At 40.3% G+C, this 25,439-nt stretch overlaps 1 protein-coding gene across 1 annotated transcript in view; it reads right to left on the reverse strand.

Moving 5' to 3' along the window:
- Positions 1-240: 240 nt before the first annotated feature.
- Positions 241-25,439, reverse strand: part of si:dkey-246i14.3 (ephrin A4) — a 47,830-nt gene continuing 22,631 nt past the window's right edge. Inside the window, exons 2-5 of the mRNA XM_033981774.2 lie at positions 14,965-15,272; positions 10,468-10,536; positions 2,265-2,291; positions 241-1,083 (exon numbers count right to left, since the gene is read on the reverse strand). Coding sequence (XP_033837665.1) covers positions 992-1,083; positions 2,265-2,291; positions 10,468-10,536; positions 14,965-15,272 — 496 coding nt within the window. The 3' untranslated portion in view covers positions 241-991. The remainder of the gene's footprint in view (positions 1,084-2,264; positions 2,292-10,467; positions 10,537-14,964; positions 15,273-25,439) is intronic.

Here is a 25,439-nt window from a genome sequence, read left to right on the forward strand (position 1 = left end):
AGTTTTAAAATTAAATTTAGAGACTTAGGTTTAGGCAGCAAAATAGTTCATTTCAGTTTGAAATAATCTTTATAAGATTTTATATAAAAATTGGTAAATTCATCTAAAATTTTATTCCAACTTAATTTAGGATATGACATAATTGTATTAATTAAAAAAGAAAAATGTAGCAGAATATAAAAATGTGTTAATAACAAATAAAATATGAACTTGTTTTGAAGTAGTCACTGTTTTAGCATTTATATTATATGTCTAGTATCGTATATATTCTATCAATTATATTTTCATGTTTTTTTGTTCTTTTTTTTTTTTTTTTGGAATGATGAAATGGAATATAAAAAATGGTACAAAAATTAAACAGACTGTGTAAACCCTGTACATCCCAAACAGATATTTTCCCTTGGCCGTGTCCTTTATGAGAAAATTTGGGAAAAATATATGGTCCAATGAAAAGCCACCAGCACTTTCCTGTTTCCCATAAAACACACAGAAAAACCTCCTGTTCACAGGACACACAACCAACCCAGTCCAACTCCAGTCCGACCAGTGCACTCCCAGTAGGGGGCGACACACAACTGTTCTGCAGCCTTTATCCTCAACCATGAAGATTTGAAGAAGTGAAACGTGTCTATCAGACACTGAAGCTGGTACAAAGTTTGAGCACCAAGTTGGCAGCATGGGACCTGAGTATAAAGCTACTTCAAGACCAATAATATGTTAAACTTTTGATTGATGAAGCTAAACAGCAGGAAGCTAATTTGCATACAAGTACACTGTATATATATATGGCATATTCTTGATTACCCACAATGCAATAAAAACAGCACTTGAATCATTGGTCCCTGAGTCACTGCCCTCAAAGTTTCACATGTAAACAGCACGCGCTCAAACAGGTCCTCTGTGGTTGACTTTATAACTGTGATTGCGTTATTGTCCGCTTTATCACTTCTGATGCATAAAAGATTTGATTGGTTGATGAGGAGGTCATTGGTCATGTGATCAGCAGGAGGAGGAGGGCAGGAGCCAGGAGCAGGTTTAGAGATGTTCTCAGTGAAGGTGCTTGACCCTGACGTACAGGGAGGTCTGGAAGAGAACAGACAGTGGATTGTAAGTAAAGTTTATAGTTTGGGGCAAGAAATTGTCCACAGTTGAAAACTTTTCCAATGGAAAAATGCTGATTTGATTTGTTTTACTCATTTACAACTGTAATTAGTGTGTGTATTTGTCACATCATGATTCAGTCAAGGTTAAGGTATAAGGTAAACAAATACAAATATTACAGTTCAGATCATGTTTGGAGACGTCTACACTACAGTGAGAGCAGGTTTTGTACCACAGAGTTATGGAATTAACTAGACACATTCATTTGGTGATTGTAGAGTTTATATTGTCTAAACTGTGTCTAGACAACTGATTTGCACATTTCAACCACTCAAATTGTGATTTTTTTTTTCATCCAATTTTTTTTATTTTTTATTTATACGTAGCAGTGTCTAAGAATTACTATTATCAAACAATGATGAGTAACCACGGCAGCATGATGCGTAACCATGACAGCATGACATGTAACCATGACAACTTCATGTGTAACTATGACAACATCATGTGTAACAATGACAGTATGATGATGTGTAATGACAATAGCATGATGTGTAGCCATGACAGCATCATGTGTAACCATGACAGTACGATGATGTGTAACCACTATAACAGGATGTGTAACTCTGACAGCTTCATGTGTAACAACGACAGTACGATGATGTGTAACCACGACAGTACGATGATGTGTAACCACGACAGTACGATGATGTGTAACCACGACAGTACGATGATGTGTAACCACGACAGTACGACGACGTGTAACCACGACAGTACGACGATGTGTAACCAAGACAGTACGACGACGTGTAACCACGACAGTACGACGACGTGTAACCACGACAGTACGACGACGTGTAACCACGACAGTACGATGATGTTTAACCATTATAACAGGATGTGTAACTCTGACAGCATCATGTGTAACCACAACAGCATAACGATGTGTAACCATGACAGTATGGTAGCATGACATGTAACCATGACAGCATAATGACAATTTGATGTTGATGGTTTTAAGTAACATGGTTGGTAAATATCAAAAATTTAGCAGAATCTAGCATACATTTTTTCCCACTGTAAGAACCTTTTGCTGTTTGCTGTGACTTTTTCAATAGGGACATTAGTAAAAAAAAAACAATAGTCTTTTGTATGCATCCTCTTACCTTGTTTTTGCTTGGAGCCCTCTGAAGCTGTAAGAAAGCAGAGGAGAGCAATTTTCAGACAAAGTTTAAGCAAAAAAGTCAAGTTGCTGATTTTTCATTTTTGTGTTCTCAGTAAAAGAAAAAAAATACTTTATAGTACAAAAGAAACAGATAAATGACCAGACCAAGGTATTTACCATTACTCAACTCCTAATGCTGTGAAAAATTAGCCCTGACCGACCGCGCAACCCCAAATATGTCCCCCTATGCAAATTTTCCTAAAGGTCGGATAAAAAAAGAACTTGAGGAGCAGCAACAGGAAGAGTTAGTGTTATGTAGATGAGCAATGATCAAGATTATAGCGAACGGGATGGAGGAAATGAATTAGCCAGGCGGAAAAGTAGTAGCAAAATCGAAAACGACAGCGAAACCGAGAATTGGACGCCGGATTAAAAGAAAGTTTATAGAAAAAGAAGGTATGAAGGATTAGAACGGGATCAGACAGACAGAGGGTTGAAGGGGGGGGGTGGGGGAGGAGGGGGGGAAAAAAAAACGAGGGGACAAGGGGGGCAGTTGTGTCTGGGCGTCATTTTGTCAGCGGGGGGGCACTCTCAAAGGAAATAATGGAGCAGAGATGGAGCAGGGAGGGGCAGAGTAAGAGCAGGATACAGGTGGGCGATTAAAACTGGTGGAAAAAGACGTTTTTTTTTTTTCTTTCTACCGAGGTCGCTGAGGGCACGGAACAGGGACCCGCAGATGTGGAGGAAACCAGAAGACAAGAGGTGCATGATTTTGAAAACTAATAGAAATTTTTATTTATTACACGCAGAGTTTCATCACAGTTAATATTTTTTGAAGGAGATTGAAATATGAACTGCTAAATACTTGTTTTAAGAGGTCGAAACTACAGGAAAATCAGGTTTTATACAACAGAATCCCGACACGATACTGTATGTTGCTGTATGTAGAGGATGTGCTCGCTCCAAAACTGCAATTAATGTGATTTGCTAATTGTTAATGCTCAAATTGGGATTCACATTCGATAAATCTTTCAAGCATGCAATTTTATGTGTATACAAACATCTGAAGAAACGACTAATCGAATTTCTGTACCACACAAATACCAGGGCTAGTGAAAAATACCAGAAAAATAAAGGCACATTCAGAGTTCCTATATTATATAAGTTAAATGCAAAAACCTCTCCTTGAACAATTTACATTCTGTAGTCTGAAAGTGTGGCAATTTTGTTATAATTCAACCTGTGTTTTGCATAATATTGTGCAAAGCCTTATGTGAAATGCAGGGAAATCTTTAGCAGAACAGAAAGAATGAACCATTAACTACAATATGTGAAAGGAAAGACATGTTTGGTGCAAAATCTCACTCTAAATACTCCAGGTCTGTGCTGTGGGAGACACCAGCCCCTAAATGAGTCTGGATGTGAACAACTAACGACCATCGAGGGGTTAACGAAGCATTAAATAACACGCTGGGTCCGGTTCACAGGCTGAGGGGAGAGAGAGAGGAGAGACACCCAACAAACAGAGAAGACAAACCTATTCTACCTCTCTTCTCATTGTGGCTTTATCTGTTATTATGTTACTGTACCTTTTCTGTTTTATTGTATATTGTAAATCGCTGTACGGTCGGTGATTTGGGTGTCTTGAAAGGCGCCTGAATGAAATGTATTTATTATTATTATTATTACAAACAAGATTACTGACGATTACACCAGAAAAATGTATTTATTGTATTGTAATGTACAGTAAAATGCATGAACTAAATGTGCTAAATTAAAAAAGAAAATATTCTATTCTATTTGAATCTAATCACGAGCAAGTCGTTTCAGATGGTCAGTACTTTATCACCTTCTCTCTTTTTGTAAAACGCATGTAGTTTTCAGACTATTTTTGCGCGAAATAGCAGTGAAAGTATTCTGCATGTTCATATAATTAGAACTGACGGTGTATTTATTCAATTTTTAATGAGAAAAAATAAAATTGAATCGTAAATTGTGAGCGATCAATGCAAATATTTACCTTTTTTGCTATATCGCACAGCCCTAGTTCATTATTTCTCATCATTTGTATAAACAGGATGTAAGTTTTTCACAAGCATCCATAGAATCCTAAAATTATTTCAGATTTGTGGTAAACCATGAAAAGAATGTGAGACAGAATGCATGATTTTAGTAATTTTCCTGAATAACTGTTTGATGCTCCAAGTGGAGAAAATTTGTAGATAATGATTAGAGAGATGGGAAAATTAGTCAAATGTAATTGATCATAATCATTAGTGAATGAACTGTTTTCACGATGACTATAATTGTTTCCTGAATGAACACTAGCGTAGTAAATACTTGAGATAGTTGTAGTAAAATGGCTCTTGGCTCTGATGCTAAACGCCTGCTGTTTACTCGCCTGAGCCCTGTGTGTTTGGATCGGGCCCTAATCGCATTGTCTTCATCAAAAGCTCTACACAAAACCCCACTTGTTTGTGCTCACACGATAACACCGCCGACCCAAAATGGCGTCCGCTGTGGCGTGACTGCAGTGGGCTGATGCCACAGTTACACAAATATGCATGTGTGTATTTTCGAACAACGCACCATCCCACCTCACCTTCTCCTATCTTCGCCGGTCGCCATTTTCCTCAACGCAAAAGCCGAGCCGAAACCCCCCCTAAAAAAAACTTACAACAAAAAGTGCCAAAGACAAACCACAAGCTGCGAAAGTTTTCAAGTCGGAGATGTGAGCGAGAGTGACGGGGCAATAGGCGTGTGCACTGTCGACTTGGTGCAGGGAGTTCAGAGGGTACAAAGATTTTGGGGAGACAGGCGAGCGGGGTAGAAGCAGAGGAGGGCATCCATGTAAGAAATTTCCTGATGAAAAAACACACAAAGAAAGAACGACAGAAAGTACGGAAAAACGTTGAAGCTTTCCGAAGTGAAATGAACGCAATGGACTGGCTCAGCGGGACGCGGAGGAGCTGCGGAGAGCCGAATCAATTAGAGAGAGAGAGAGAAGTTGTTCTGAAATGGCTCGCGCGGTGGGACGACAAGAGGTAAACACAACAGGAGCGGGTTTGAGGTGAGCTTGTGATAAATAAATAAAAGGCAAAGCGTGGACGGAGATGGAGACGGTGAAAGATGCGGTAGCGGGGGGGGGCTGGAGAGGGGTAGTTTTACATGACACCGCTGGATCACTCCTGCTCCGTCTGTGTTCTGCCTGTTCTGATGCAACCTGTGCTCAAGAAGCTTTTAGTACAAGCTCCAGTCTGCTTTATACGAGGGACTTTCAGCGCGGTGGACAGGCAGGGACACAGCCAAAAATGTCATGAATTCTAGAGAGCTGACATCTGTAAAAGGGATCGTTACAACGGGTTTACGGACGAAATTGTTCACTTCAAAATATCAGGTGAAAGGCAAAGCTATAGAGTAGAACTGTTGCAATTCAAAAAGGTTTCAGACGAGCGTTGTACATAGGCAATATCTTACTCTAACGCAAAGGAACGAGGCATGTCGACTGTATGAATATATCGTTTGAAGATACATCATGATGCAACAGAAACGTATTCATAATTTATCTACAAAATATCTGCAAAAAAAAAAAAGGTTTTCTGGCCCGAAGGTTTTACTGGAGCTTGAAATGGGGAGAGAGAGCGTAGAGACATTCAGTTATGGACAGCTATGGACGTACCCATGAAAACAAGATGAAACACATAGAGCTGTCACGCCTTAAAGTTTTCCATCAGTAGCTCACACTGTAATACTAAAATTCAACGTTGTGACATCACTATTTGAGACTTTCGCAACTGTTCATGGGCTTCATAATGATGGAAAAGTGAGAGCGTTGCCACAGCGATTAACAATTTGAAACGAAATCTTATGTTTTGAATGGTAAAAAGTGTAGTATTCTGTATAATATTTAAACCCATGGATACAATACAGTCTTGTCATGACAAAAACAAAAACAACCTGTGCTGTTACCTATTGTGGTGTCATTTTACTCACTAACCCTCGTTATAAAGTGGAGACAGGTCCATTTGAATAAAAAAAGCGGTGTCCTGCTTCACAATTCTCAAGTTAAATTAAGGCTATAAACCCACATATTCACACAGAGGAGCACAAACCAGGATCGACCTTGGGCCAATGACAGGAGGATACCTGCTGGACCTGTGCTGTCACCACTGTCCTTCACACCACTCTGAGGAGCCACAATGATGCAAACGGCGACTACAGGCAGACCGCAGGCAGACCGCAGGCAACGCTGCATGAGCTGTCGCATATTTACACGTCGGGGAAACAGTTTGGGACAGAGGGCAGGGTTTAAAATTGTGTTGGGCGATGAGGAGAAGAAAAAAAATCACATATTTTTCTCATATTGATTGATCATATTTTGTCTTCATAAATACAAATAAATATGATATGGTTGTTTTGTTTCAACATTTTTAGTTTTGATCCTCATCTAATCCTGGTTTACATTAGTCCTGGTCTAGCCCTGGATCAGTTGTGGGTTTAGTTTCAGTTTTACCCTGGTTTTGATATGACAAGTGTAAATGCAGCCAGTGTCTTTTACTAATAAGCTTCATGAACATATCAGAAAAAAAAACAACTTTAAAATAAACCTAAAACGTGCACTATGTAACTTTTCTTGTTCGGGATAAGCACCTTTATTAAATTGTGTGTTTTTATTCCAAAGATGTATATGTGGCGTCACTTGCTTGTCTCAGTTGCTACAGTGAAGTGTTGATGTCATACTATGGAATATTTCAGGCAAAGCAATAAAATCTCCATGGAAACAATCAGGTGATGCACCCTCCCTTCAACAACAACTGAACGCTTTCCAATCAAGTAGAGAAATTCGATTGTATTTGAATGCTAAAAACACGTTCTGTTTGTTGTCCCAAGCTGATAACTGTGATCATCGGTTTGTAGCTCAGTGTGCAGAGTATTTGTCCACTGACCCACAGGTTGGCGGTGCAATTCCAGCTCCCACAGATGAATACTATCATTGTGCCCTTGAGCTGGACACTTACCCACCTCCCCCCTGGTCTGCGTACCCTGGTATATGAATATGTGTATATGTGTGTGAATGGGTGAGTGGTTCCTTGATGTAAAGTGCCTTGAGAGCCTTGAACGTGGAAAAGTGCTATATAAAAACGTGACCATTTACCATTTTACCGCCGCGACTCCATTTAAATGTAATAAATTGCACTGCCCTAGTTGAAGACTGAAGCTGAAGGACACGAGTGGTGCCATGTTACCTGCCACTGCCAGTGCAGGGGAGTTGTAACCACATGGGGCACATAACAACAACATCTGCTGTAAAGAGCCACTAATGGACAATCCCTCCTCTCATTTATCTCCGTATCCTCATCGGCTGCATAGGGCAACAAAAGACAGAAGTGGGCGGAGTCTATGAGAGGAAGCGCCGCGCATTGACTGCCACGGCGCTGGATGCTGCCGGAAGATTAGTTTTGGTCCAGTAGCGAAAGATCATAAAATAGGAAAGAGGGAGGAGAGAGTGAGAGTGGAGGAGAAAAAGAGAAGGATTAGTGCCACTTCAGGACGGACAGAGGAGGGAAAAGTGGACTTGAAATTTTGAGTCAGGATTAGTTTTGGTTAAGAGAGAGAGAAGAGGGACAAATTACAGTAATAGGATTCAAATGCGGTGTATATCTTCTCGGTGGTTTGAAAACACCGTAATTAGGGAAAGACAGTATGACAGCTAGTCTAATATGGACAAATGTAGTGTTAATGTGTTGACCATTTGCTTGTGTTTGTGTGTTTTTGTTCCCCATATATGCAATGATTGAAATATGAACTTTCAAACTAATACAAGGATCACTTTTCACAGCATATTTGTACAGATCCAAACTACAGGGTTAGCAGTTTTTATGCAGATTTTGTACTATGTGGAGGTAATTACGACACTTCTACAATCGCAGCCTTCGCTAATTGTGTTCACTCTCTTTGTTCCCAATCTTCCTCAAACCTTGCTCACACTTTTCCCTGCTTCCAGTTAAAAAAAAATATTATTAACATGATATTCCCTTGCTGTGATGCCCTGATTGAGAGATAATTTGTATTTTTCTCCTATCAGTGATCATAAACATATTATTTATTATTACTGTTTTTGAATTATGCGCCAGGTCCGGGTGGGAATTTTGTTCAGAAGGTCAATCTAACATTAGCATTTTCACACCAAACATTTCTCTGTTATTTCTAATTAATGACAACAAGATAATTAACATCCAAAAAAGTCGTCAGCCTTCACTGTGCTAATAACACAGACAATTAACTCTCGCAGCATCTCTGGCATTTAGGAATTCATTTGAGAATCAGTTTTTTCTTGCACGCCCAAATTAACGACAATTTAATCAAGGCTGAATATTGGGAAGTTTTGGACATACACAAACACTCTGGTTGCTAACAGTTTCTCGAAGGGGGGTAAAGCTATTACAAAAAGCTACAAACCCCCTGTGGTTACAGCTGGGATGGGAATTAGGACAGACTTGAGACACGCAAAGGGACGCATAAATAGACAAATTAGAAAAAACGCATGCAAGGTCCAACTGAAGATGACAACAAAAGATGACAAGTGATTAACAGGAAAACAGTAGTGGACAGTCAGAGACGAAATTAGGATTCACACGGACAGGCTACTGTACTCAGAGTTTCCCACAGAGACATGGGCAGCATTCCCAAACCGGAATGGGCAGCTCACTGGACTGGAAGACTAACATTACTGCGGGAGGGCTCTGGATTAGATCAAGTCTGGGAATTTCACACTGAGATGAGGGGACATGAAGAGGGAAAGAGCAAAGGAGACAAGGCGAGCAGAAGAGGAGTGAACTAATGCACGTAAGACCCATGCAATTAGGGCTAAAAGGTGAAGGAATTAAGTTTTAGGGGTCACACGAGAGCACAGGGTTGGGTTTGGTGAGGTTCAGATTTGAAATTGATGTCAGTGGCCATTACTACAAACTATTACTACTGCAAACAAAAGACAAAATATCTAAAAATTAGCTTGCTATTTTACTGTAACGAAAATTATCCCACCCAACAGTTCATTTGTGCTGAGAAACTACCACTTTTAGATGTTTGTATCAGTTGTTTCATGGATTGGCCAAAAAATACAGAAACAATAACTATCAATCATGTCGAAACTATTGCATTTTGACAATTCAACACCAGACTTTAACCAAGACATGCACTTTTGATGCACAATTTTGTTCACAAACATATTTGCTATAAACTTATATGTGTTAGATGCAAGATCAGATCATAAAGACACTGAAAACATATTATTAAAGAGTCAACGCACTGGATATGTCTCAGAAAACCAATAATTTCTTCTTTCTAATCGACTACAAACCCCAGTTCGTAATCAGGATCAGAATCAGAAGACTTTTATTGCCAGTGTATTGTCAGTGAACACAGGTCACAAACTGGGAACTTACTTCAGTGATAAAGTGCAACATAAAAACACTGAATAAATACAAATAAGGGCATGCACAAAGTTAAAAAAGGTATGCTTAAAAATAAAATACTTAAAGGTAGAAAATATATACAACAGCAGCATCAGAACAACAGTGTAACCCACAATAATAACTCTTAGCGTGTTTGTATTTCTGCTGGACACTGCGTTATATCCATCTGAAGACAGGAGTTAACTACACTGAAACTAACACTCCTATTTATACGCAGTTTCTGTTTGTTGGCTCGGTCTAAACTACGCTAAGTGTGAACTGTGACTCATTTTTCTTTTGCTATGGATCATTCCTGGACACTGAGGGATTAACCCGACATGTTTGTATCTGTTCACTTATTAATATCGTTAAGGAAAGTCGCTGCACTGGTTTTGGATACTGACAAAGGAAGATCAAAACGCAGGAACGGAACGAAAAGGTTGGATTGTGACGGATCTCTAATTTTAGCATATATTTTGTTCCATTTTAATTTTAAAGAATAAGCTCTTTGCTACGCACGATAATCTGAATGCAGCCTATAAAAGTGGGTCTAGTAGCGCTTACAAGTTTAGGGATGAATGAGAAACGTGGAGTAGAGCAGCACAGCAGTAGTGACAGAAGTGAGAGCGGAGAGGTGAGAGGCGGGTGTTAAAAGGCGAGGATGAAAGGGTGCGAGGATGAAAGGGTGTATGGAAGGAGGGATGAGGAGAGGAGGAGAGGAGGAGCAGAGGAGGAGAGAAAAATACTCACTGGACTCGCAGCAAACGGTCACACGCAACTTCATACACGGGAGGGGAGGGCCTTCTTCTGAGGGCAGAGCTGTGGAGATGGAGAGAGAGACTGATAAACAAGTGGTACACACATTAAAAGAAAAGTAAGGTTTAAGAAGTATACGACACGCAACTCTAAAAAGGGGTTTGAAGGAGCGTTTTGAAATAACAGTTGTAAAGTAGAAGTAAAAGTATGCCAATGGAAAATACTAGTTAACTTTACTTGTTATGACTGCGACTGCTCCTAGTACATAAATAATAAAAACAGCCTTACTAGAACTTAAATATTCTTTGTCTCAAGATTTATTCCGGTAATTCCAGCTAATTTTTGAATTTATAAGCCACATATTACACTGTTTTCTGGTCTATGTTATGATGTTGTTTCCTCCATCACAATCAGACCTGGAGTTGTGTTTTGTTTCATTCACACAACACACAAACCGTGCGTATTTAAGCTGAGTTCTTCTCTCAGATGGAAAACACTCTGTTCCACGTTGTGATGCCATCATGTGGTGATACAGGAAGTGCTCCACTGTGTTTTTAAACTCCATACGCCTTCACTAGGATCATTTGGATGATTTAAACCCTGGAATCGCCTGCGTTTTTGTGTAGTTTGTTACGTATTTGTTCTGTATTGTATTGTGTCTTGTCTCTTGTCTGCAAAAAAAACAAAACAAAATTATAAATAAACCCCTCAAAACATTTTCCTCTCACAGATGGGGCGTTGAAGGACATTACCCAATTTCTTGTTTCATTGTTATAATAAAAAGGAACATTACTGCAATAACTACTACTAATAATACTGTATCTATGGTTACTATTCAATCATAGTTTCTAGTCCAATATCAAAACAGCAGTATCCTCAGTGCAAGGTTTTCGAGTAATAATAGTGTTTTTGTTGGCATTACTGTGGTCTGTACTACTGTCGTGTTATTGCAAAAACTTTCTTTTTTATTTCCATTAAATAACCATTACTGAAGAGTCAATACATTACTGCAGAGCTAAATTAGAAATTCCACTAAACAGACATTCTAATGTATAGGGTTCTATATAAATCAAGGCTGAGCTCACAGACCATTCACGCTCATGACTTGAACAGGGGTAAACATGAGCTGTCACTTCTGCATCTCTTTCACAAACTAATGTGCTTGATGTGCCGTTAAAGTCTTTATAGATCTGAATAATTCACAGACAGATGCTCCCTCTGCAGGCGCCTGTCTCACATGCTGAGTAACTGATCATCTCTACAGTCTGCCCCAGTCTGGATCAGGACCGGACCAAAGACAGTCTACCACATGGAGATGCCAACAGAAATACTGCCAGACTAAAAAGTTACAAAAAATACATTAAAAAACAACATGCTCATGTGAGATTAGGTGATCCATTAGTGTGGTCTTAACCGTGACAGCATGGTGGTTCAGTGGCTATCACGCTCACCTCAGCAAGAAGGCTTCAGGTTCGACTCTCGGGTCACCCTGGGCCTTTCTGGGTGGAGTTTGCATGTTTTTCCCCATGTCAGGGTGGGTTTCCTCCGGCTATTCCGGTTTCCCCCATCAACCCAAAGCAAGCACAATAATACAGCATGCGTAATAATACAATAATTCTCCAGCTAAGGTAATCCTAACCAAGCCACTAGATCCTGGAGATGGTCTTTAACTGGCAGTGGTCATTTGAATCATTCTTGTTTTTGCTTGTCGGTCAAAACAACCAACATATTTCCTGTCATTCCAATGAGGACTTTTGTTTTGGCCATTTAAAGTGCTCTGATTCCTTCGTTCTTCAAATTGTTTTCATTCTTGAGCCAACTAATCTGTCTCCATGTTACAATCTCACATATCAGAGGATGCCAAGGTGTTTCCTGTTTTTCAAGAATCCAGTGTTTTGGAGGGTCTCGGGGTGTTTTTGGGGCAGAGACAGTTCACAGTTTGTCCGTTTATGGGAGAAGAGTTTAGCCGCGGCGCTCAGACTGGGCCAAACTAATGCCATTATCGCTCCTAATACTATTGTGAACAGCTCCCTGGGCTAATACCATTATACTGTCTCCAATGCACGGCCCTCATTCAAACCCAGACCCCAGGGCGACACACTGCGACCAACTTTACGCCTTATCTTTGAAGTGGACAAAACGCTTACAATCGGTGGGAGCCCGAAGTGGCCCGGACAAGAGGGGGTGAGGGGGAGCATAGGAGGAAGGGACGAGGGAAGGGGGGCTTAACGGGGACCGAGGGGGGAGAGGACATTGTTGCTTTTCCCTGAAGCGTCCCGAGCTGCTACAATAGGCTCGTATGTGTGTGTATGGAAGTGTTCTCTCATGTCGGTACAATGCGCCTTTGTCCCTCGCAGCACAACAGTAATTTATGTAAAGAATCTTTCTCCTTTGTTGCTTTCACTTTCCTCCCTCCGGCCTGGACCGTGCACAGCCCTCCCCGTCCGCTGTGCTGGTAGACTGGGCCCAGAGTTCTTGTACCCCTCTGTGGCCTTAAGAGCTGGGCACCATTACAACATAACTCCATAATAAATGTGGAAATGTTAATATCCACGGTTATGAGACAGAGCTATACAAAGTTAGGCGGTATCCCAAATAAATGAAAAATAAACTACTTTTTACATTATTGTTGTGTTTTATAGTTTTAAATAATGATTAACGATAATGATTAACGCATAGACACTGAAAAAAACATAAACACTTGACTAAACGTACCAGTCTTACCCCGTAAAAACGACCATGTATGAACGTTTTAAGCCCATAAATGTGCACTATGTAACATTTCCGATGCTTGATTCCACAAAGATGTTAATGCTTTGCCTGAAATGTTCCACGGAATGGTATTAAACTTATCTCTTTTGTGTTCACTTACAGGTGTTTTAATTGCTCAAAAACACTCATGGCGACTATGAGCGCGGTCGCCATGGAGATGAGCAGGTAGCACCCTTCACCAGAAAAGTTACAATTAACAGGCCCATGCACTTAATTTCTTTCTCAAATCTGTTGCTTTCTTTACTCTACATGTGTTAAACTCAAGGCCCGGGTGCGAAATCTGGCCCGCCATGTTATTTTATGTGGCCGTGACAAGGTAAATTAAAATGTCTTAAAATGTCAGTTTATCAGTAGATAGGCAGTTACGGAGTCAATTTTTTTTTTTTTACATCTATGCAAATTGGCCCTCGGTGTGCTTTAGTCCATTGTATTCCTCTCTACATAAGTCCGTCTTTTATACTCATCAATGTTATTTCTGCCAGCTCACAACACCTGGCGTGACTTTTCAACTCCTGGGGAAAAAAAAAAGTTTGTGGAAAAACAAGTGGTGCATTTTACAGCCCCCTCTTCCAGTCTGTTTCCACTTCTCTCCAATTCTGAGGTGTAAAATAAATATGAGCACAACTGAAGGAACTGTGCTTGGAAAATGTGCTGCAGACACGACCAGACAAACCTGAAAGATATCACATAAACAATACCATTTGTGTCCAGAGATGTATAGACGGGAGGATTTGCATGTGATTGTGTTTATGCTAAATGTGTTTTTGTGATGTATGTAGCCATGGTTTGTCGATGAGAAATCCAAATGGTGAAGGTATAACAAAAAAAGGAAGTATTTGGTGCTATTTTATACTAATTTGAATAAAAACATTGCTCAATTTCACTATGTTTGTCTTGCGCAAACTATAAAATGTATAGGAAAAGAGGTGAAAGATGCATTTTTACATCTGACATTTTTACTTTACATTTTCTATGGTAAATCTTTACGTAGGTCTGTCACACTAAATACTTTATCGACTTATGTTTCTATACACATGACAGATGGAATAATCATTTTTGGGGGTCTATAATTACAATTTTTCTTTGTACTAGGAGGAAATTTTGTTATTTTTCTGTACTACAACAAAAACTGACTACTTAAGCGTTGCATTCTGTTATTTATTTACTGCAGTTCATATATTTTTTAACAATTTTGCACGTTTAGACTATTTTTGGAGGGATAATTCTGCTTTATGGTTTGGTTTCAGTATTATCGTTTATCCTTGTCTATATTTATTCAGTAATATATTGCAAAAATTGTTATTGTGACAGGCCAATCTTTATAACTAAAACCATCTGCTGCTTCGGAAAGTTCACAAAACGCTGTGATTGGTTGAATTCCCCTGTCACTCAATCAAAGCATGACAGAGAGTGACCAATAAGGGAAGAGAGTGGGGAAACGTGTTCGTTTTTAGCTCAGAAGCAATGAATCACGATGACGGTATCACTAAAGCAGCATATCTCCACAGAAATCAAATCACAATTAGATTTTTATTACTCAGCCAAAGTTGGAAAAGTTTTAATTAGGTGTTAACATTTCTATAGCGCTCTTACTCACTTGGCCCTAGTTCCTAACAGTGTGACTTTCTCTCAGTAGTGTTATTCCCAGTATAAAAATGACACAGCCTTTAATGAGTCTCTCCGTCCCAGTCCAGCCCCCCCTGGTGGCCATGTACTCACAGCTGTAGTAGTAGTGGTGTCCTGGCAGGAACTCAAAGCCCAGGGAGAAGGGAGTGAAGCGTTGGATCTTCTCCGAGAAGCGCACAGGTCCAAAGGGGGCGAACGGGGTATTGCACTCCCACCTTTTGATGGCCCCTCTGGTCTCCACACAGCCCTGGAAAGCTGGTTGTCCGATCAGGTACAGAGCCAGGGTCTCGGGCTGCTGCTGCTGCTGGGGGCCTCCTGTCTCCTGGTCGGGATAATGAGGGCAGTAGATGTCCAGGTAATCATTCAGGTTCACTTGGATGGACAATTCCCCTGAGGTCAATCTGAAACATAGAGGGAATCTATTAGAATACATGAATGTCCTAATATGGGATTTATATTAATGACATTATTCAAACCAGAAGACTGGAATGCACAATGTCTTCGGAGCTGCTGTGGTTGGATTATTAACATATCCATGAATGATAAGACCATGATGGCGCAATCTGTGACAGTTGTCGATGTCTTAATGGCTGAAAACAAACTTATGCATTTTTCAGTATTTATAGATGTCATTCATCATAAAGATTTGCATTTATGAGATTGTAATGCCAACCGTGGAATACAAAAAGGTTATCAACTTGTCATGCGCTCATTTAATGCCCATAGCAAGTGCGCTTTAAATGGACTTACAGATGCGCAATATTGACAAAAGTATATATTTCTGTACAGTTTTTATCATGCCCTAACAATAATCACATCATATTTTGCTGTTTGTCAGAATTATGCTAAAAATAGTTTGTAAATGGCTTGTCACTATGTCTGCACTTTCACAAAAATGCAGAAATATCACTTTACACCAGTGTTTGGAAGATTACACTTTACGCTTTTTTTTTTTTTTTTCATCAAATCTGCAGTTTTTCGTAGTTTTCTGTCATGATCCCTGCTGGACCCGCCCCTTTTTGCACCTCCCCACTCCCTCCTGTGTCCAAGCTGGAGATTTTTGGCTCCTCCTGTGCACACCTGGGGCTAATCACCAATCAACCACACTTGGGAAGGATAAGAGGAGCCAGGACCTGACACCCAGCGCCACATCGTCCACGTATCTTTGTGATCCTGCTCCCTGGACCCGCTCTGCCCTCCCGTTTCCGACCCTGCTCTTCCCCACCGGTACTGTTCGCCCCGTCTCAGACCCTGCTTCTCACGCTCTCACCTTGGATCACGGCACTCTCCCCGATTTACCGTTTGATGTACCGTCGTTTTGCACTTCTGTTGTAAATAAACACTGTTAAACTATTCCCTGAGTTCTTCTGCTCAGTCTTTCTGCTCCCTCTTTCCCGTTGTTACGACAAATACGCAGTTTTTGGTAGTTTTCTAATAAAATACATACTTGATATTCTAAATTTGCATATCTTAAAGCTAAAATGTTGATATACTTTTGTCCATTCTTGTTGATCCCAATGTGAGTCATGCCTAAGGACACAATAACGTTCCACTAAAGCCACTAATGCTTCACTGTGGAACCTGCTATTCCCAGCGGTCTCCCATCCAAATCCAAACCAAGCTCAAACCTGTTTAGCTTCTGAGATCAGACAAGGCTTTAGACTCTAACTTCTACATGGAAACTCACGCTGATTTGAATATGTGTGAAGAGACAGGTCTTCAGTGAAGCCTTTACACAAGACAACGACCCCAGGACACGACAACGCCACAGCTGCACCGCTTTAGACACAACTTCAACGGCGAGTGGAGATATAAAAACTAACAAGTGAAGTGACAAGTACAAGAGTGTAAAAACGAGGACAACGTCAGGTACACTTGTAAGAATCATAACGGCAAGAAAAATGGTGAAATACTGACAGTGACATAAGACACGTCCCATAGAATGACTCGAGAAAAATGATCGGAAAGAATCAGGTTGGGGCCAAAAAACGAGACGAAAATCAAGTTAAAAAGTTGCATGAACAGTTGAAAAAAGAGGAGAAAAGAAAGTTTTAAAGTGTTTTAATTAGTGACCCCTGAGAGTCTAACGCCGACATGTGGAGAAGAGGAAGAAGAGGAGGTTTAATTGGGCTCGTCCTGGTCTAAGAATGAAGAGAGGGGCAGGAGGGGCCGGGGTTCAGGTCTGATAGAAAGAGGAGGGACAGAAAGGTGACAGAGGAGAACGAGAGGGAAAGAGAGAGAGATGGACGAGGATATAGATAGATGGAGTAGAGAGAGAGAGGGAGAGAATCATAGACTGCATGGGGGAGAAGTAGGGGGTAGATGAAGAGAGAGAGAGCTAGAAAGAGGACAATGGACAGAAGAAAAATGTGAAAAAGTGAACGAGAAGGAGTAGAAGAGAAAGAGAGAGAAAGAGAGAGAGCAGGGATGAGAGAGTGGCAGAAGGAAGAAGAATAAGAGAAAAAATAGGGTGAGAGAGGAGTGAGGGGTCTTTCTTTGAGAGAGAGAGAGAGAAAGATACATGGAGTGAAAGAAAGAAGGACAGAGAGAACAAGAGAGAGGAAGAGAGACAGAGAGAGAGAGATATGGACAAGGATATAGATAGATGGAGTAGAGAGAGAGGGAGAGAATCATAGACTGCATGGGGAAGAAGTAGGGGGTAGATAAAGAGAGAGAGAAAACTAGAAAAAGAACGATGACAGAAGAAAAAAGTGAAAGAGAAAGAGTAGAAGAGAGAAATAGGGGTGAGGGAAAGAGAGTAAGAGAGAGAGGGAAGAGAGCAGGGATGAGAGAGAGTGACAGAAGGAAGAAGAAGAAGAGAAAAAAGAGGGTGAGAGATGAGTGAGGGGTCTTTCTTTGAGAGAGAGACAGAGAAAAATACGTGGAGTGAAAGAAAGAGGGACAGAGAGAACAAGAGAGAGAACGAGAGAGAGAGAGAGATGGACAAGGATATAGATAGATGGAGTAGAGAGAGGGAGAGTAGTAGGGGTGTAGATGAAGAAAGAGAAAACTAGAAAAAGAATGATGACAGGAGAAAAAAAGAGAAAGAGTAGAAGAGAGAGACAGAGGTGAGGGAAAGAGAGTAAGAAGAGATCAGGGATGAGAGAGACAGGAGGAAGAAGAAGAGGAAAAAGAGGGTGAGAGAGGAGTATTTTTTTTTTCTTTGAGAGAGAGACAGAGAAAGATACATGGAGTGAAAGAAAGAGGGACAGAGAGAACAAGAGCAAAAGGAGGGAGAGAAGAGTGCCGTTGGGAGTCAGTGGAGAGGAACCAGGGGTGAGCAGAGGGGAAGAGGAGGCAGAGTGGTCCGAAGTTAAGTAGACAGACAGAAGACACTGAACAAAAGGGCTGGGAATTCATTTATATTTGAGCTAATAAAGTTGAACATAGAACTTGTCACTATTTGACACAGAAATATGTGTCAGCAAAACTTTGTGGCCTTGAATTTCAATCTATTGTTATTACCACTATGAAAGCTGAATGATAGAAGAAAACTATTTTTATAAGAGATATTTTGTGTTCAAAAGGAGTGCAAAAATATGGAAATAACAAGCCAGATAACAGCAAATATTCTAAAGATGGAGAACATTTGAAATATTTTGGAATAGTGAACTTAAACGCTCCCATAAAAAAATAAATAAACAAAACATAATGTAACAGAAGGAGCGTGCATGTGTATGTGTGTGTGTGTGTGTGTGTGTGTATGTGGGGAAACAAGGAGCACCCCAGCGGCAGGACCCTCCCCAGACGCTTCTCGCTCAATAGTCGCCGTGGTGAATTGTCGATCTATCAAGCGGACAGGACGCCATCGATCTCCACCTCCAGCGAGAGACACAACCACACCTGGATCAATTTTTGTGAAAACTGTGCTACGCCATGTCCGATTGCTCTATTACCCGCGCCGGCTAATTACAGCTGAACAAAAGATGAAGATGGTCCAGTTACGGGGACGACAAAAGAACCAAAGAGGCCCAAATGGTTCTCAATCTCTTCTCTCTTCCTGCAGGTTCCTTCTCAGGATTCTCAGAGCCAGGAGCAGTCGAGGAGTACTTCAGTTTAACAATAGACCTTAGCTACTAGGATTGACACAAAACTGAAATTTCAAACTCCATTTGACTCTAGGAAAAGGCTGGATACTCGAGTGGGTGATATGCCAAAGAAAATCAGGATTTTCTTCGAGCCAGATAATAATTCTAAGTATCACAGTTCAGGTTTCTCAGTATCTTTGTACAGTAATACTTAAACACGACCTGTACTTCATGCTATAATAGTGAAAGTGAACAGCCTGAAATGACTACAGCTGGAACTTATAGTCTTATTTTTAAAGTAATATAGTGTAACTTTACCCCTGGTTTAAAGCGCAATGGGTCATCAGGTTTATCATGATTTTCTTACAGCGGGATAATGATTCTGACCACCACAATTCACGTTTCCCAGTGTCTTTATACAGTTTTTAAAGCAGGGATGTCCAAACTATGGCCCAATTTTTTGTTCAATTGGCCAAGTGTCCATGGACAGTACTTTTTGTTGCATATTTCAATCATTCTATCAGTAAAATCTCAGTAACATCACACTGCATTGTGATACAGAGCTAATATGAGCCTTATTAAAGGTAAAATGGCTCTGTTAAAACTGTGTAATATGCATTTATCTACATGACTTACTGCTTTTACCACCAGTCTGTGACCCACTACTTTGAAAATGTTTTAATATGTGTCCCTCTGAGGAAAAAGTTTGGACACCCGTGCTTTAAGACATAGCTAAAGTAATTTGTTAACTCTTCGCTGTGATTGGTTAAATCCACCTGTCACTCACTCAGAGCGGACCAATAGGAGGAGTGGGTGGGTGGGTAAAACTCCCCTGGCTTCTTAAAGTTGTGAAAAGCGCTTGTAAAGTCATCGCTGTGAGTAATCAGATACAGCACAGAGTGAATCACAGTTTCATTTTCATCGCCTCAGCCCAATGTGATACAGATTTTGATCCCATGATGATTAAAAGACTCACACATTTATTTTATACACTACTTATAGATATAGATCCAGACCACTCTCAGTATAGATACTTCAAATGAGTGTCTAGTTTCAGTACTGCCTGCTTGAGTATCTACAGTAGGTATAGATGTTTTGGCAGTCGTAGCTATAGCACATGTCTGTCTTCTGTCAGAGCGGGATTCACCTGGTTTCTTCCCACAACTATGTCTCACCAGGTCGGACACATACCACGCCAAGCTGAGACTAGCACAGTGCAGTATATCAAAGCAGGGTCTGTGCCAAGTGGAGGAGAGGGGAAAAAGTGTCATTATTGCCATTCTGACTTTTACCCAGAGCCAATATAAATGTTTTCTGACTGCACCGATGCATAGGACTGATATTTTTCCATATAGGAAGTTTGGCAACAACTGCGTTAGAGAAATCCAGGATTCATTCATAAACTATGTACCAGACACAAAGTCATGCAAGAGAGAGCTGGATTATGATACGTATACTCTGAATGTATAGCTGTTAGATTGTCAAAAGTATCGAAAATCAGATACTAATCGAAACTCAGACTAGTATAGAAACTAGATACATCATTTAAGCGAGTATCGATACTGTAAAAAAAACACATAACTGGATAAAATTGGATCTTTCCTGAACAGTTTCATCTTGAGTTGTATCAGAACTGGTGTAAGACCTCATGGCATTATAAAACAATAATACCATATCATTTTGTGTTGATTGAAAGCATGATTTTTTTTGCTTCATTACTTTACTCTTGAACCTTGTGTTGAATTCTGCACGTCTTAAACATTGAGGTGAACTTGTTTCTCAGTAAGAATGCGAAACATGCTTATTTTAAGATGTCCACACTGGAACCTGTTACTTCGGTTACACGATACGGGTATTCATCTTTCGGTTGACAAGAGGTCTTGTAATACATCTTTTTAGTGACTGCAAGCATCTGTTAGCGACGTATTCTACCTCTCTGTAAACAGTTAACGGTGTCTCCATGTATGACCTTGTAAGGACAGTATGTAAATTTAGTTTAAGCCCTTACAGGACCAGCCTCCTATAGATAGTAACTTTCTAGAGGTATAAGTACTGGATGGCTCCTTTGTAAACACACACACAACCTGACACACTCTGACACAACCCCACTTCATTCATCTGATCAGATAAACTTCTTTAAACCTGGTTTGCAATCTCTTACAATGACAATTACAATAAAGCTTTTAAAATGATCATTTGGGTATCAAAATCGGTATCGACTATTGAGTCTTTACTACTGAAATCAAGTTTGAAATTTTAGTATCGTGACAATACCAATAGCTATCATTATGACTACATCCATCCTCAACTAGTAAAATAGGACAAATGGCTAAAGTCTAAAGTTTAAAGTCACAAATTAAAAGCAAAATCTCATTAAAATACATAAAAACATGAGCTGCAGTAGATCCTAGTACTATAGAAGAATCAGCCAGTTTGACAATCATTGCCATAGAACCTACATTTTTAACAGTAAATAAACACCGTCGAACAAAAAAACTTCAATCCCAATCCATTCTCTCGTTGCCATTCATTCATGACTTTTGCATATCGCTCCTCTCCTTTCTCTCCTCCTCGACACATAGCCTCAAACTCTTCCTCTCCACCGATACGCACACACCGGCAATTACACAACCATGTGCTCCACTCATGTCAAACTGTCAGCCCCTCGCTCTCCTCCTCCTCGCCTCCTCTTCCTCCTCTCCTCTTCCCTCCTTCCTTTCCCTCCTCCTCCTCGGCCCGGTGTAGACTTGCCCTAATTACACTCAGCATCCTAACCTCTTGACAATGACAGTGCAAGGGGATTATGGGAGCGTGATGAGAGGCAGCGGACGGCCAATCGGAGTTGGAGATCCGCAGTGGAGTAAAATGTGATTGGTGCGTTCGAGGGGCGAGGTTAAAGTGCGCAGTCATGGGTGGGCGGAGCTTATTTGTGCATCAATACTTAAACACAACCCATCGTTCATGCTATATACTGGAACTAAACTGCCTGATATCACTAGGCAGAACAGGACATCAGGTTTAAAACACCTGTTCGTTTAGTACTTTTCTTTCTTTTGCTTGTCTCCATGGAGATTTTTAAGTTTACTGTGGAGCATTCCAGGTAACGCGTGTCCATAGAGGCAAGCAGGTGTGGGACACTTGAGCGGAAAAGTTACACAATGCACCTTTAATGATGAGAAAACAGCTCCTTGACGTCGCTGTACCTGATTAAAAAATGTGAAAAACAGAACTACAGAACATTTTAAACAGTTTGCAGCAGTTTTTCCTCACTTACCTATATTATAAGCAATTTTGGTAACGACCAGCGACAACAACTAGCATGCTAACACGTGCTTCCTGATTGTCGATCAATAATATGCTTTCTAAATATATCCAGGGACCATGCAGCAGACTTATTTTGACCTGAAGAGCTGGTTATACGACATAACTGTACTGAGGCAAGACAAATTGTGCTCAAATAAATGGGAAAAAATGGCGCACGGTCCTTTAATGTGAGACTTCTAAAAGTTCTCTAAAAACAACCTTTTACCTGTTAAGTGTTGCTTCAGAAGTTGGGCTATTATCCTTATAGCTATTACAAGAAATCAGATTCAAAATTGGACAGCCAGCGTGTCGGTGTAAATGAGCCCCAAATATCCTACCGCCAAGTGTATGCGTGAGTGGAGATAATGAATGCAGGGGTTTGACTGTGGCACAGACCTTTGATCCTTTAATATGAAAGAATAATTAAAGACGCAACAATCCCTCACAGCTCTGGGGATACAGATATACGCTCGACTATGCATACAGAGCACACTACAAGACCTCAATGCAAGCGAATACAGAGCGCCTCACTACGCTACATATGCTAATGGCGCTATAGTATTCATCCCAGTGCAAATAGTAGCATGGCTGTTTAAATTATGGGTAACCAGGGCAGAGTAAAGGACAATTATCCAATGACGAAACAAGGGTAATGTATGTACGGGTATGATTGGAGGTGTAGTGGGCTCATGGAGGGGGTTTTTGGTGCTGTGGTGGAATGTGCCCGAATTATCCAGGATTAAAAGAGATTTTGTTTTACATTTCAGAGAACAGCCACATTTCATAGGGATCAGGAATGTCTATTTTGACCACTGAGCATGGCTGTTATAGGCTGCATCAAAATATAATCCATACGTCTAGACAAAACACTGAGGCAATGCATTAACAAAAGAAGTTCAAAGTTCAAGTGCAAACCAGGGACGAGCTTATAGACAATCCTATAATATCGGCCATTCCTCAACGTTAGGTTTGCTTTAATCAACATAACACCGGCTTTGAGGGACATAAAGGAAAAGTATGTTGTTTTTATTTAGCTATAAAGTATTATAGTTTTTTATATATTCTACCAGGAACAAAAGACCTTTAGATTCATTTGACCTTTAAGAAAAATCTCCAACAATGTAAAAAGAAAAGACAACTTAATCTTACTTTAAGTTTTTTTTATTGTGAAAAAGAGTTATAGAAGTGCAGTGGTGGAAAGTAAAAGTAGTAAAGTTAAATGAGTACATTTTAAAGTGGATACTTTTTACTTTTACTTTATTACATTTGAGAGCAGGATCTGTACTTTCTACTCACTCACACTACATATTGGAATTAGAAAAGTAAAATTAAATAAATAATTATTTTTATTATTACTGTTTGAGACCTGCTGAAAAGTCTGAGGGGTTTATTTTTAACATGTTCATAGTTTGAGCAAACAACAAAATATACAAATAAAAACAGCTACGAATAAAGTTGATTTGAAGCCGTAGACTTCAAAATCTGTGCAAAATACTTTTACTTTTTCCTCTTTAAGTATATTTTCTAAGTGGTACTTCAATGCTTTTACATAGATTTCATGTGATGCTTTTACTTTTACTTGAATATTTTTTTGCTTTTGTATCTGTACTTTTACTTAAGTAACAAAATTGAGTACTTCTTCCACCACTGTAAACGTGCAATTCTTCAAGCGCTCATCAAGTTTATTTTCTGTGTATTTATTCATGCAAGTAAATGAAATTACATCTGATTTAGGGCTGTCATCACCATAACCCATAAGCTAATTTGGTGAAACTATATCACAAGTTTCTCCAGATGTTTAGTTTATAGTTTAATCCAGGCATCTGCTCAAACACCACTCGTTCAGGTTCTGAGTGAGTGACAGATGGATTCAGCCAATCACAGTGAGGTGTGAAGTTTCAGTAGTAGAATACTTTATTTACCTGCTAATGGAAATATATAAAGACACTATGGTACATGGAAATAGTGATGACATTTACATTTCTCCACTAACACGCTCAACTTCTATAACAAGCTCCAAAACCCCCAAAGTTCCCGACAAAAGCAGCTTTCCGACACAAGACCAGGTAAAAGTCCTGACAGCCATGTTTTCCTCCTCAGATCTCCAAAGCTCCAAAGACCCCTGCTCCGTGGGTTACGCCATTTTCAGAGGAAGCGGATCGCACTTCCAGGCTGAGCCCAGGCTGGAAAACAGCTTTAGATCTCCCCAATACCACATGATAGGATTCTGCATAGCTTAAATCCTTTTGTTCGCTGTTTTGACCACGACCAGGAGGCTGAATGTAAAACAGAAAGAGGGCACGGCTATCCGACCCCCTCCCCAAATCCATAGTACACCACGCTGCGCACAGAGACCAAACATCAGTGTTGTGTCTGTAACCTGGAAGCCTTAATGCGCTACAAACAACGACTTCACCCCCCACCTCTGGCCATCTGGAGACCCCCTGCCAGCGCCGCCTTAAAACCAGCTGGTCAAAACATACCCCCCTAAACCGAACCCAAAGACCCTCCAAAAACACCGTACAGTTTGGAGCGAGCGGCCGCCCAGCGCTGCTCGCAGAGGGGGACCGGGGGCTTAGGGGAGGCAAGCTGTTTCTGAGCACTTCCTGTTTGCGATATGCCGACGACGCAAGTGCGAATCCTCAAGGTCAGCCGAGTATCTCTCTCTCCAGCTCCTAATCTACACCGGGGGAAGATATGTGAACTTTACACTACTTTTCTGTCCTCCATTTTATCTGCAGTTGGATGTGGTTTTCTGTTTAACCTTTAAAGTTGTAAATATCTTCTAAATGCCAACGGGGTACAGCCACTGTCAATAAACAAGCCTGCTGTGAGTAGGTATTTAGGTCAGTTTGGGGTTTTTTTAATGTCCAATGAGAGAATGAATGAGTGAGGTAAGTGCACCAAGTTATAGGTATAATCTCCAGTTGAAAAGAAATAAACAGTTGCTGGATGAACGTTGCTAATGTAAGAAAGAATATGATATAAAGGGAAGTCACAGTACACTTTTTTGTGGTTTTATGTGGTTCATATGTTTCAAAATGGTCCTGACTCAATACATTTCCCCTCAAAAATACCAAATATACGCTGCTTCATGTACTCACTACCTCCAAGGATCGTAGTTGAACGCAATGTCACGATAACACATTTTCAACTGCGATTTATTGCTACTGAAAACATCACGATAAACTAGGCCCGTCACGATAACACATTTTAAAGCCTGTCACATCGGTACAG

Source organism: Periophthalmus magnuspinnatus, chromosome 16, assembly GCF_009829125.3.
Source record: "Periophthalmus magnuspinnatus isolate fPerMag1 chromosome 16, fPerMag1.2.pri, whole genome shotgun sequence".
NCBI lineage: Eukaryota > Metazoa > Chordata > Actinopteri > Gobiiformes > Gobiidae > Periophthalmus > Periophthalmus magnuspinnatus.